The sequence below is a fragment of the Emys orbicularis genome, chromosome 23, assembly GCF_028017835.1.
Source record: "Emys orbicularis isolate rEmyOrb1 chromosome 23, rEmyOrb1.hap1, whole genome shotgun sequence".
NCBI lineage: Eukaryota > Metazoa > Chordata > Testudines > Emydidae > Emys > Emys orbicularis.
The window spans coordinates 7,950,619-7,963,595 of NC_088705.1; the positions used below are offsets into that span (position 1 = coordinate 7,950,619).

Sequence of the window (12,977 nt, forward strand, 5' to 3'; positions counted from 1 at the left end):
GCTAAGCAGGAGTTGGGTGAAACTCCTCAGGGGTGGTTTTTTTTCAGGAGTTGCTTTGTTTCCTCTTTCAGCACGAGGAAGGACCAACCTCGAACTTAGAGAGAAGTTTATTTTACCAGAGGGAGCCTCGCAGGGAATGACGCCTTTCAGGTCACGGGGTCGAAGGTCAAAACCCTCCTCCCGGGCTGCCTCCCCAACGCGGTCCAGCTCTAGTGCGAGCCAGAGTAATCACAGCTGCACCTCTATGCCATCCTCTCCAGCAGCGCCTGCTAGTGGAACCAAGGTAAGGCTGATAGTCCTTTGCTTTCCTGCTGCTCACACCTACTCAGACCCCGTTCCAAGGAGACCAGGAGCTGAAGCATTAGGTAGGAGAGGTTTTTGCGGGGGGACTCAGAAAATAGGCTAATGTATGCTTCATTGGTGGACACCTGAATGGCAGAGCCTGGTTTAAACTGATACTTGAGGCAGGAATAAACCGATTGACTGCACAGTCGATATTTTTAAATCATTCATGCTACAAGTTTCTTCTCACTTTGTATACACTACACCTGCAGGTAGGTGATCATGCGTAGAGAGAACATAAACACATCTCAGGAAAGGCCGAGTTGCCTATTGAGGTTGTTTTTATTTTTATGGTCTCACATTGTAACTCTTGGGACCATTCCCGATTCTCCTATCTTCCACAAGGCAGAATTTCCCCTGCCGTCTCTCTGTGCGATAGGAGCAGACTTATCTTGGACATCACACAAGCAGCCGGCTAGCATGAAGGAGGAAGTGGCTGCCTTTTTGTGTCTCCTCTTCATTGCATCGTGCCAAATGTGCATTTTATTTTGTCGTCTGTTTCTTTTAGAATTTATGTATTTTTCTGTTTGTTTTTCCCATTTCGGATACTTTTCTGTTCCATTTTCACTCACTTTTCACCTCTTCCCCTCCCCCCCTTTCTCCCTACCCTTCCTTTGGATTTTCCATTTCACAGACTCCACATCACTTCTCTCGCTGTTATGACAAACCCTGGTTGGTAAACAGTAAAGCTGGCACCCCTCACAGGGGCTTCGATAATTCCGACTCCCACCTGTCCAGCTCCGAGGTAGAGTATGGCTCTGCTAGTCAAAGGACCTGTTAAAAGGAAGGAACGCGGCTGCTTCCTTTTTCTGCTGAATGCTTTTCTTTTGTTATAGCAGCGCTTGTTAGCACAGCTAACGCTAAGACTGTTGGCGTTTTTCAGGGGTTCCTAACTCGGATTAAAAAGAAATTCACACGAGAATTAAATGTGCAAGATGCCGGCAATCCATTTTTACCCCCCTTGGAGCAATTTTAAAATGGTAACTTATCAGATTGCAAAACCCAATGTAACTTTTCCTGGCTTCAGCCACTTTTTATTTTTTTTTTTAGCGTTCAAAAAAAGACCATAATGAAAACTAGGGCCTCTTAAGCAGGGGGTTGGACTAGATGACCTTCTGAGGTCCCTTCCAACCCTGATATTCTATGAATATTAAAAATAGGAATAAAATCGCCGAGTTAGCACTTGAAAAATCAGCTACAGCGCATGCACAGTAACCACTCTTGCCACAGTTTTCTGAAGTACATATGCCCATCAGCATATTCCGGCATATCTGATATGTCCTATAACATCACACCCTGATGCGAGACCTCTGCAATACTCAAATACAGCGGGGCGAATTCAGGCTGGAGGCTGAAGTTCCAGCCTGAACTTAGAATTTTCTGACTTCTGGGAATTGGTGGTGCTTCAGAATTTTAATGTAGATTTTGATGATTTAACTTACCGGCAATTTGTCATGTCTCCCATACTTGATCTTCCCTTGAAAATAGTTTCTGAAGTTTTGTTATCAAAAAGTCAGGTATAATTCCTGAAATGTATAAAATGATCCACGTGTTGCCATAAGAAAGGCTTTGGGAAGCTGTTGGGAAGATACAGCAATTTTGTTATAAAGTCCGATCAAGGGCCAGATCAAAAGCTCCAGTATTTACTGACGATGTAAAAGAGTCGCTCTCAAAACAAAAAAGTGCTGGAGAGAAATGCACGTAGAGGGAGCTACTTTAAAATTTCTTAAAACCTCATTCCATGGTTTGTGTTTGGTCCTATTCAAAGGCTTGTCCAGCGCTTTAAAACGTGTTGATGGAACTTAACTGCCATGTATCCAACGAGGCATCCATCCTCTTTCTTGACTTTCCCTTTACTTCCTCTCCCTTTGCTGTAGTTTCACGAGACAGAAAGAAATTAAAATCTCTCCAATTCACATCAGAGGGAGTTTGGGGAAATCTCTCTCCAGCTGTTTGTCAGAAGATTTATTCCACAGCGACTCTCCAACTATTAAAAGGCATTTCTTTTTACGGTGACATGAACTGAAAATTGCAAAAGGATGTCCAGCTGTTGTTGAGTCAGTCTGCCCTTTGTGCTGTTAAACTCACGAAACTGGGTGACTGGGCAACAACATGGCAGATGAAATTCAGTGTCGATAAATGCAAAGTGATGCACATTGGAGAACACAATCCCAACTATACATACGAAATGATGGGGTCTACATTAGCTGTTGCAACTCAAGAAAGAGATCTCTGAATCATTGTGGGTAGTTCTCTGAAAAAATCCACTCCATGTGCAGCGGCAGTCAAAAAAGCAAACAGAATGTTGGGAATCATTAGGAAAGGGATAGATAGTAAGACCGAAAATATCATAGTGCCTGTATATAAATCCATGGTACACCTACATCTTGAATACTGCCTGCAGATGTGCTCGCCCCATCTCAAAAAAGATATATTGGAATTGGAAAAGGTTCAGAAAAGGGCAACAAAAATTATTAGGGGTCTGGAACAGCTTCCATATGAGGAGAGATTAATAAGACTGGGATTTTTCAGCTTGGGAAAGAGACCACCAAGGGGGGATATGATAGAGGTCTATAAAATTATGACTGGTGTGAAGAAAGTAAATAAGGAAATGTTATTTACTCCTCATAACAAGAACTAGGGGTCACCAAATGAAATTAATAGGCAGCAAGTTTAAAACAAACAAAAGGAAGTATTTCTTCACACAACGCAGTCAACCTGTGGAACTCGTTGCTAGAGGATGTTGTGAAAGCCAAGACTCTAACGGTTCCAAAAGGAACTAGACAAGTTCATGGAGGATAGGTCCATCAATGGCTATTATTCAGGATGGACAGAGATGGTGTCCCTAGCCTCTGTTTGCCAGAAGCTGGGAATGGGCGATGGGATGGATCACTTGATGATTACCTGTTCTGTTCATTCCCTCTGGGGCACCTGGCATTGGCCACTGTCGGAAGGCAGGATAGTGGGCTAGATGGACAATTGGTCTGCCCCAGTATGGCCATTCTTATGTAAAATGCCAGAATCCCAGTACCTGCGGGATTGGATGTAACCTTGGGTGGCTGTTTTCCTGCAATTATTTTATGTTGTCTTAAAACCAGCACTAGGCTTATTTTAGAAACTTGGAGCTGCTCTTTCCAGTTGGACTCAGGAGTCCTCTCTTCATGAGAGATGTTATTCTGACTTACAGTCACGCTTTCTTCGGTTTCCTCTTTCTGTGGCAAGAGAAGTAACAGTGGGAGAAAGCTTTGTGTTGTGTTGCTTCCTCTAGTGTTTATCTGCAACATCGTAAAGGTCACGGAACAGACTGTTTAACAGAAACCAGAGTGTGAGTAGCATCTAAAACTTCACTGAGAAGCTTTCAGTTATGGTAGAGACCTTCTGGCCTGCATTTCATGTGTTCATTCACCACTAGTGCTTGAACGAATGGCTTGGATTTTTTTTTTTTTAATATTTAAAATTCTCTTTATTGGTTGTCTGTCCCAATTTATATACATTAGGCTGAAATCCCTTGGCCCTGTTAAGTCACTGAAATTTGGCACACTTTCACCAAAAAAACCCCAACATATTTTCACCAAAAAATAATTAACCTTTAAAATTGTTCTGGACTTCTTAAATATTAAAAATTTCCCAGGATTTCATGTGACTTTTTGTGTGGCTTTTAGACCCAAAACAGTACTTGGTCCTTAAGATGGACTACAGATGACAGGTATTTTGAAATAGATCTATAGCTTAGTCAGAGATGGATAGATATAGATATAAAAACATATCAAACTAAACAAAATAATTAACAATGGGTTTGAAGGCGAAAGCACTAGCATGTAGTGCTATCCTGAAGGCCCAAAGCCACCACTGGTATGAATGTTTTCAGGGACTAGGCTTTGGTTTAGCAATAAAACAATTACTGTGTATGTTCTCCTTGACCTTTACGATGATGGTGGTATTTATATATTGGAATCCTGTTGCCGAGATCTACCTCTGATATTAACCCATTACAAAGTGAATTATACCATAACATCTAAAAGACTCTTGATGCATTCTTTATTCAAAGGTGACTCCGTCTGCAGGCAGCAAGCTGAAGCGACCGACTTTTCACTCCAGTCGAACTTCTCTTGCGGGTGATACCAGTAATAATTCCTCTCCCGTTTCTACAGGTGCCAAAACCAATCGGGCTGGTAAGTCCTAAGCTGACCGTTTTACCTGTAATGGATGCTAAAATAAGTGCTACCTCCTTTCATAGCTGTCCCTGTCTATGGATTCCAATCAAGAGAAAGGAGAAGCTACTGACCATCTGTAATAGTTTAGGATAAACTAAAGGGCATCGTTATACAGGCTGGACTGTTTATCCACTTGTAGTAGAGATGTTTCAGTGATTGCCTTGACCCTGAGTAGTTTGGGATGCATTTTAAGAGGGGTTTCCTTTAAATTGCGTTCAGAATAAAAGCTTCATACCACAGACCCTCTGTCTCCCAGAGCCTGGAGTGAGAGCCAGAAACAATCTGTGAAATTCTTCAGTGAGTCTTAAAGTTTTAGGCGAAGTTGCTCACTGTCATCGTAGATCATAGAGCGACCAGTGATCCTGTATTTATTGCACAGTCTTCTAATAACATTGCTGCTATCGTTGGGTCTGCAAACTGGTGGCGGTACTGAAGGGGGGTGGGGTCCACTTGCTAAGGGTTAGAATGGGGAGATGTTACAGCGTGGTCACAAATACCGGGATTTAATTTCAGATCCTAAAAAAACAGCCAGTCGTCCCACAAGTCGCGCTGGGAGTCGGGCCGGGAGTCGGGCCAGCAGCCGGCGGGGAAGCGACGCCTCCGATTTTGACCTTCTGGAAACTCAGTCAGCCTGTTCGGACACTTCAGAAAGCAGCACGGCAGGGGGTCAAGGCAGTTCGCGACGGGGGTTGGCAAAACCTTCCAAAATCCCAACCATGTCCAAGAAAACTACCACTGCCACCCCCAAAACTCCAGGCCCCAAGAGATAATACTGTACCAACACCCTCTAAAACAAAACAAACCTGTGTCCAATTTTTAACCCTGATACGTACATTGGATGTATATTTATTCTAAATGGGAAAAATTATATTGTTAAAAGTGTAAAAGAATAATTGTGTTATGAAGCTGCCTTATTTGGGTTTTTTTTTTTCTTTTTTGTAAGTTACTATTTTCATGTGAATATTTATGTAGATAAAATTTGCCTCCTGGTCACCCCTATTCACAATGGGGCCCAGAAAACTGAAATGTGGGAGAGAGAAAGCAAGCAAAAAACGTCAAGATGTGAAAGTGTAAAAAAAAAAAAAAAAAAAAAAAGTTAAGAAAAAAATTATAAATAGGATTTCTGCGCGGTGCAGGGTGTGAACCTGCTTTATCTTTTAGGATTGTTCCTAAATGCATCTTTATAAACTTGACTTGCTGTCTCAGCGAGATAAATTATATTTAAAAAACAAAAAAACCTGAATCCTACAGTGTTCAAGGAACTCTTTTTTTGTAAATCATGGATACCTCAAACAGAGAAACATGAGGTGAGGGGATTTTGGGTGTCTGCTTCCATTTTTTTAAAGGTTATGTGATTTTACCTGAAGAAATTGGAGTTTGTTTGAGTTAATAAAATTTGCACATGCTACAGTAAAAGGGTTCATTACAAATGCTGTCTTTAAAATACTGTCCCAGCACTTACGCTTTTAAAGAGCAAATAATAGTGATGGGTTTTGGGGGTAGAACTTTAAAGTTATCCAGAAGAGAGCACTGGGTTGGCAACACTACAAATACGTCCTTTAGAGGATGGGACAAAAAGGTGCTTCTGTCACTTCCTGTCCTACAAGTTGGAAGACTCTTCTGGATGGCCACCCAGTCAGTTTGCATAAGAGACTGACTCACATTGTTTGTTACAGAATTGCTGTTTATCTGCACCTCTTTTCCTATTTATTATTTGACTGGTCATTCTCCTTCAAACCAGGCTGAGATTACGTCACCTCTACTCCTAGAAGAAACCTGGGACTTACATGCACAGTTGCTTGTCCTTTAAATGAGTCTCACCAGCGCACTTGCTAGCAAGTCCTATCTCGCTTTTGTATGCGACTTTTCTTTGTGATAAAATCAACTGACCAAGTGACCGTGAGGGTGGGTCTGGGGAGGGGCTATCTGGACTTCCTGTATTTATTAAATATTGTTCCTCTTCAGCTCTGACCATATTGCTGTGTGATTCTCTCAATTGGTTAATTGAGGCAGAAACTGAAGCTCAACCAATGAACTGTTTAAAACAGTTTTTTTTGTATTAAAATTGCTTGCAGTAATAACCACCTTGCTTCTTATTTTATTCCACCGTGCTAGCTTTATAAACATACGTATTAAAGGTGAAACGTTTTCTTACAAAGCAAAAGCAGCATGGCTGTATAAAAATGTATTTTGAATGCATCTATAATGCAGCAAAAGTTGCCGTTGAGAGAACATGTCAGAGATCGGCTTCGAATTTATGGTTCACCGCTCTTTAATTCCTATGCTTTCTATTCTTTTGCCATCTAGGCATTTCACAATCAAACCACGTGCTGTGGTGGAGTTTCCAATAACTATTGCATAAGACATCAGGACTCTTAACAACCACACAACCCACTGAGTGGTATCAAGTGAATAGAAATCAGTGCAGAGACTTATATAGGTTATGAATTTACACTATCCTCCACCACTCAAAGCAAGCAGCTGTGCTCTGGGTGAACTCCAGGTGAAGTGCATTGCACTAATTTAGCCAGGAGCTTCTGAGGGTCTGGATAACTGGTGCAAGGTCCACATTTAAGAAGAATGAGCCACTTGCTTGCCAGGTAGAGAGATATTTGATGGTTTGGGTTATTTACTTACTTTGCAAAACATGGTCTTGGGTTCCTTATTCGTTCCATTTCTTTTTTCTCCTCTCCAAGGGATTTTAGATGTATATCCCAGGGAAGCATGCGAATATAATCTACTCTATGATGAAATGCTGGACTGTCCGGGGAGAGAGAAGTGGTCGGTTCCACGGTGGAGCAATACATAAGAACATGCAGTTGTTAAAGACTCAGGTTAATAGTGTGAGCTATAGAAAGTGAAAGCTCTGGGAAATTGGCTTGCAAAGCAAAAGAACAGCATGGAGCAATCTCAGGTTATACAGCTGACCCAGACAAACCCTGCTCCAGTTTAAAAGCTGCATGTGGCTGTACTATGGGAAGTAAAGCAATGTGTTGTCTTAACATGCCTGTCATTGCCAAGAGTCCAGCTCGTCCGGACTGCTCCATGTGACCAGGGAACATAACGCATTTTGGATCCTGCTCTAGGATGTACTGGGTTTTAAAGTCCCCCTAGCCCAAGCTGTGTAAAGTCAGTACTAGCCCTAGGGGAGCAAACAGTAAAATCTAGATGGAGTTGGTTGGAAAACCAAGTCCCCCCCCCTTCCTGTCACATTCCCTCTTCCTACACCTGCACTGCAGGGAGTGAGACCATGTGGTGCAGGTGCTTGTAAGATGCACTGCCACTGATCAAGACTGGGAATTAACTAATGCCAGGGGTAAATCTGTCTGTAGTAACCAAACCATCTTCATCCCACACTTCACTCCCACCCCACCCCCAATTCCAGATTTACCCTTAGTGGCAGGAGCTTAGGTGCACTCAACTCAAAACCCTTTTCACTTCTTTTAACCCTGTCTCACCCCATTGTATCTTCCTGCTGTAGTCTCCCAACGCCTGTAATTCCTACTTTCCAAGGCATTGGCTTGTTTCTTGAGCTCAGTATGGTATAATTTACTGCTCCTATTTCCCACAAGTCTTCCCTGGCTTCCTCTCCAACCGATTCTAGTACAAAAGTCTCCAAGGCCTTCCCTGGATTTAGCAGGGAAGGAAAAGGGGCAATATTTCTCCAAACTTCTCTCTAATGCTCCTGTTACAGTGGTGCTCAAATACCAGATTCCTTCCTTCTCTCTCCTCATCACAAGTGGGGAATGTTGCCTTTAACATCTGCCCCCAGCCCCCTGATTCCGGCTAATTTGTTTCCTATAGTCAAATCTCATTTCAAGGGCTTGTCTATGCGTGAAAGTGGTTTTAGATTAAGGTAGGGTGTAAATTCAAAGTGCAATAGCTATTCTTGACTAATTCCAGCTGCGGGCACTCAATCTGGAATAAAAGTGACTTGTTCCTGTTTATTTGAACCCGTTTTCAAAGCAGGTTAAGCTAAACAGGAACAAGGCACTCTTGATTCCTGAACTTTCCTGGAAGGGCCTGTCTCTAATATTAGACTACGCATTCTACTCCGTGCGCCAGTCAGTTTACTGCAACTCTCCTTCCCACATCTACAGCTGTTTTATTTGTACTGGAATGTATTGACTGTCTACCTGAATGTAAATCTGTGCTATGTTGTGCCGCAGAAAGATTGCATGAAAGGTTTATCATACAAGGGGGAAAATGTGTTGAAGGAAAAAATTTAAGTGAATTCTTTCAAGGGAATATCTGAGAACTCCACGATCCCGCCCCATCATAGAGCTCACTGCGCGGGCAGTGTACCTGCATCAAAGTTGTTTGCTACAGCGGCTGTGAGATCTATAACCTATGTGCTTCCTAATGAAAGTGACATTCTCGCCTATCGTATATCTCAGGTCCATAATTTATATTACAAACTCTTGGGGCAGGGATGTGGCTCAGTGTTAACTGAGAGGCTCCTAGCACATTTATGGGCTCTGTAAATTATTAATACGTTTGGCTAGCGATGTCAGAAAACTCCGTAATTCCCTAAATTCAACCCTTGGGGACCCGCTACTCATTTTCAGAGGTCAGTGTGTGTAAAAATGTACATTGGACTACATGAGCTTGCAGCTGCTGAGCAGAATTCTTCTAGTCTAGTTCCTCTTAATCCTCTAATCCAGCGGGTCTCAAACTTTACTGGTGACCCCTTTCATACAGCAAGCCTCTGAGTGCCACCCCCCTAATAAATTAAACACCCTTTTCAATATATTTAACACCATTATAAATGCTGGAGACAAGCAGGGTCCTGACTCCCCATGTAATGACCTCGCGCCCCCCAGTTTGAGAACCCCTGCTCTAATCTATGTAACTAATCCATTTGGAAGTGTCTTTACATAGATATCACAGTTAATATGCTCATTGTCCCTTCAAAGCCAAGTTTGCTAAATGTTATTTAAGTGGCAATGTGCTTGATGCTACACAGGTTGCAATGGGAATGGCTTTGCAAGTTTACTATTTTCATACCTGCATTTTGTCCCTGTTGTGTCTGTCTCGGTCACTCCAGATACCTAACACCAGTGCAATAGCATAAGTCATTCTGCATTACTGAGAGTCAGGGATACTACAAGCAAAGCAATATTTTTTAAAAATGGGGTGATTTGAAATTGTTAGTGTTTTAAATGTTGTTCCTTGACTATTGATTGTTGTTGGATTGAGCAGTACTTGTCACTAGCACCTGCCACGTTTTAGTGACATGTTTTTAAAAGCTCTTTATTTAAGCAAAGGTCACTGCAACAGAAACAGGATGTAAAACGAGTCTGCAGTTCAATTCAAAATGTGCTTATATTTTCTAAGACAACCATTGATTGTGATCTTGAATATGGCCAGTTTTCACTACTTGAACACTATTCTACAGGGGAAACCTTGCTCCACATCATTTCAGATTGTCCTGAGTGCGCATTGTAGACAAAACATACTCATGGACAGAACTCCAATGGTTCCCAGGAACTCTTCCTATGACAACCAACTGGTAGAATTGAAAAGTACCGTATTGCCTATCGTTGGTAGTCTCACCTACACCTTCTGTCTTCTGGAACTACATTATATATAGACCTGAGCAAATAACCCTTCCCCCCTCCGTTTGCTGGCTTGTACTAATAAATAAATAACTTTTGGTTTGGGTCAACCTAAAAGGCCATGTTTGCAAAACTTTCAGCAAACCGATTTGTTGTTAAAACATTGTTTCGGGAGCACCGAAACCTCATTTCAACCTAAACTGAAATGTTTCATTTTGGTTCTGAGGTTTTTAATTTTTAAAAATTCAATTTTTAAACAAGCCCTTTTGAATGAAAAATGTAAATGTTCTGTTTTGAAACCGTCAGAACAAAAGGTTTGATTTAAAAAAAGAAGGGGGGGGTGGCTGGCATGAGTGCATGCCCTAAATCTGCATTGGTGTAAGAAAATGGTGGTGGGAAAAGGTTTGCCTCACTCTAATTATATGCTCTGCAGATTGTCCAGACCCACAACGCCTTTCATTTTTAATAGCATGTTGCTATGAAGATCTAATACACATTCACGTTTGTCAGCTCAGCGCTACCTGCTGTATAAGAATCTGCACCTGGGAACGGTTTCTACCTTTCCCCCCCGTGTTAACACGAAGTTCCAGTCACTAGGGCGAAGTGTCAGAGTTAAGAGCAGAGCCAGGAGAGGGCAGTGGATACCAACCAACCCATCCCACCTTCAAACCGGACCTACCAGCCCAGGAAAGTTCCCACTCGCGGGGTGGGGCTTATTGCCATCAAGGCAGCAGAGCGGGTGTGGAGGGGTGGCAGAGCCGAGCCATTCTGGGGTCAAAATGGGCTTTTTTAGTCCTTTCCCGGCCCTGTGCCGCAGGGAAAGCCGGATCACCGAGCACTGGCTCCTGACGCCCAGCTTTTAGCTGGAAGCCCCGATTTCCGTGGCCGAAAGCTTGGTGCCAGGGCCAACCCCTCGCTCTTCTCTCTGCGGGGCCCAGCTCAGCCCCGGCTGCGCCCGCAGAACCGCGGGCCTCTTCTCGAGGGGGGGGATGAAAATCCCCCACAGCTGCGCGGCCAGCGCAAGAGCCAACACCTGGGAGGCAGGAGGAGGGCAAAGCCCCAGCGGAGGCCGGGGGTGGTGGGCTGGGAGGGAGCGCTGCGGGGCGCCATCTAGCTCGGTTTTTCCAGTGCGGCTGGCACGCTCCTACCCAGGTGTTTGGAGAGCTGCGCCGACGCGCAGCGCTGCGCTCTGAGCTACCCCAGCTCGCCGCCACTTGCGCTCAGCCGCAGGGCCGCCCGGCCAGGGGCCCCTTTAGCCTGGGGGGGCCGAGCGAGGGTGAGGGTTTTGCTGTACAGACACGTGCGCCGGGTCCTGGCGATGGTTAAAGCGCACACCCAGCAACAGCTCTCCGCGTAAAGCCCCAGGGCAGAGGGGTGCCCGCCTGCTATAGACGCCTCGCTGGCCGGGGGGGTCCCCCGGGCTGGCTGAATGACTCCGGGGCAGCTCCGCGTCCCGGGGCCGGCGGGGAGAGCCTGAGCCAGGAGCTGCTGCGCTTTGGCTCCGATTTCCAGCTTCCGCCTTCGGAGAAGAGGCGCCCGCAAGGCCCCGCACCTGGCGCTTGTCTGGCCACGACCTATTCCAAGCCCCCGGCTGCCCGTTCCCACGCGCGCCGGCCAATGGGCGGCTGGTGAGGCCGGCGCGGCGCAGCGCAGCGCCGCCCGTGCGCCCCCGGGAGCGGAGCGCACGGGCCCGGCCGGCAGAGGCGATGCGGCTGCTCTGCGGGACTCTGCTCTGGCTCTTGGGGCTCTTGTGTGACCTGGGTAACAGCAGCTTTCTCCGGAGCCATCTCCATGCCTCCAGTTTCCTGCAGCGCAGGCTAAGCGGCCGGGAGAAGCGGGAGATGCAGCGGGAGATCCTGTCCATCCTCGGGCTGCCGGGCAGACCCCGACCCAAGGCCTCCGCCGGGGGCAAGCTGCCCTCCTCCGCTCCCCTCTTCATGCTGGACCTGTACCACGCCATGGCCAGGGAGGAGGAGGACGAAGAGGAAGATCAGGTGGGCTGGGGCCGGGGGGTCTCCCGGCCCGTGCTGACCAGCTTGAGCATCCAGACGCCGCCTTTGGGAAGAGTCATCAGCCGGGCGGACACGGTCATGAGCTTTGTCAACATGGGTAAGTGCGGAGCGCCCAAGCGGCTGGAGAGACCAGGACCCCGGAGAGCGGGTGGGGCCCTGCCCCGGCTTGGGCACCTGCCCCCCGCTTGCTCAGGGGACTTTCTTCACCTCTTCTCGGTCCACCCCCAGGCTCCAGTTACTAGATTCAAGGTGCCCAGGCCAGTGGGGACCATTGGGAGCCTCTGGCCTGGCTCCCTGGATAGCCCAGAACTTCCCCCGGGGAATTCCAGCGCAGGTGTTTAAGACGAAACAGCCAACCTGTGGCTGTATCCAAATGCCCCCTGACCAGCTGTCTGATTGCAGGGCTTTCTTCAGCCAATGCACAGCCAGTTCCACTATCAGGAGTTAAGGGTTAGAGCAGCTTTTTGTCTAAAGCACAACTCTCCTTGGGGCTCTAAAATCCTCAAATGGCCTTGAAATTAGTGCCTGGTCTCCTGGCCGATTGGCCTGGTTCTTTTCTGTCATTTCCCCCCCCCCCCCTTGTTCTCATTTCCCTCCCTTGAAAGTTGTCTGCGTTCAAATTATTTTTCTGACACTTATGCCCCCCCCCCCAAAATCATTAACACCTATTGGTTCTCATCTGTGTTTGACCCACCTCTCGCCCTTTATTTTGGGGCCCGGTTTCTAAAGGCCAGTGCTTTTCTGTGTTGTCCCAGGCTGCTGGTGGATTTCTGTCCCTTTATTTCAAGCTAAGCTAGCAACGCTTCTCTCCTAGTTATTTCTTCACTTGAGATTTGGTTTGTGACAATTTG

The 12,977-nt window shown here is 45.7% G+C and overlaps 2 protein-coding genes across 3 annotated transcripts in view; both read left to right on the forward strand.

The window, feature by feature from the left end:
* The window catches only part of MACF1 (microtubule actin crosslinking factor 1), a 252,726-nt gene extending 246,094 nt beyond the window's left edge, over positions 1-6,632 (forward strand). The window contains exons 92-95 of one of the 2 annotated variants that reach the window (XM_065421609.1): positions 72-283; positions 977-1,087; positions 4,391-4,514; positions 5,070-6,632. In XM_065421609.1, the coding sequence (XP_065277681.1) occupies positions 72-283; positions 977-1,087; positions 4,391-4,514; positions 5,070-5,326 (704 nt within the window). In that variant the 3' untranslated portion in view covers positions 5,327-6,632. The remainder of the gene's footprint in view (positions 1-71; positions 284-976; positions 1,088-4,390; positions 4,515-5,069) is intronic. The other variant, XM_065421610.1, reaches the window with a different exon arrangement.
* A 5,188-nt stretch (positions 6,633-11,820) lies between these two features.
* LOC135893751 (bone morphogenetic protein 8A-like) overlaps positions 11,821-12,977 on the forward strand; it is a 35,194-nt gene continuing 34,037 nt past the window's right edge. The window contains exon 1 of the mRNA XM_065421671.1: positions 11,821-12,223. Within this exon, the coding sequence (XP_065277743.1) occupies positions 11,821-12,223 (403 nt within the window). The remainder of the gene's footprint in view (positions 12,224-12,977) is intronic.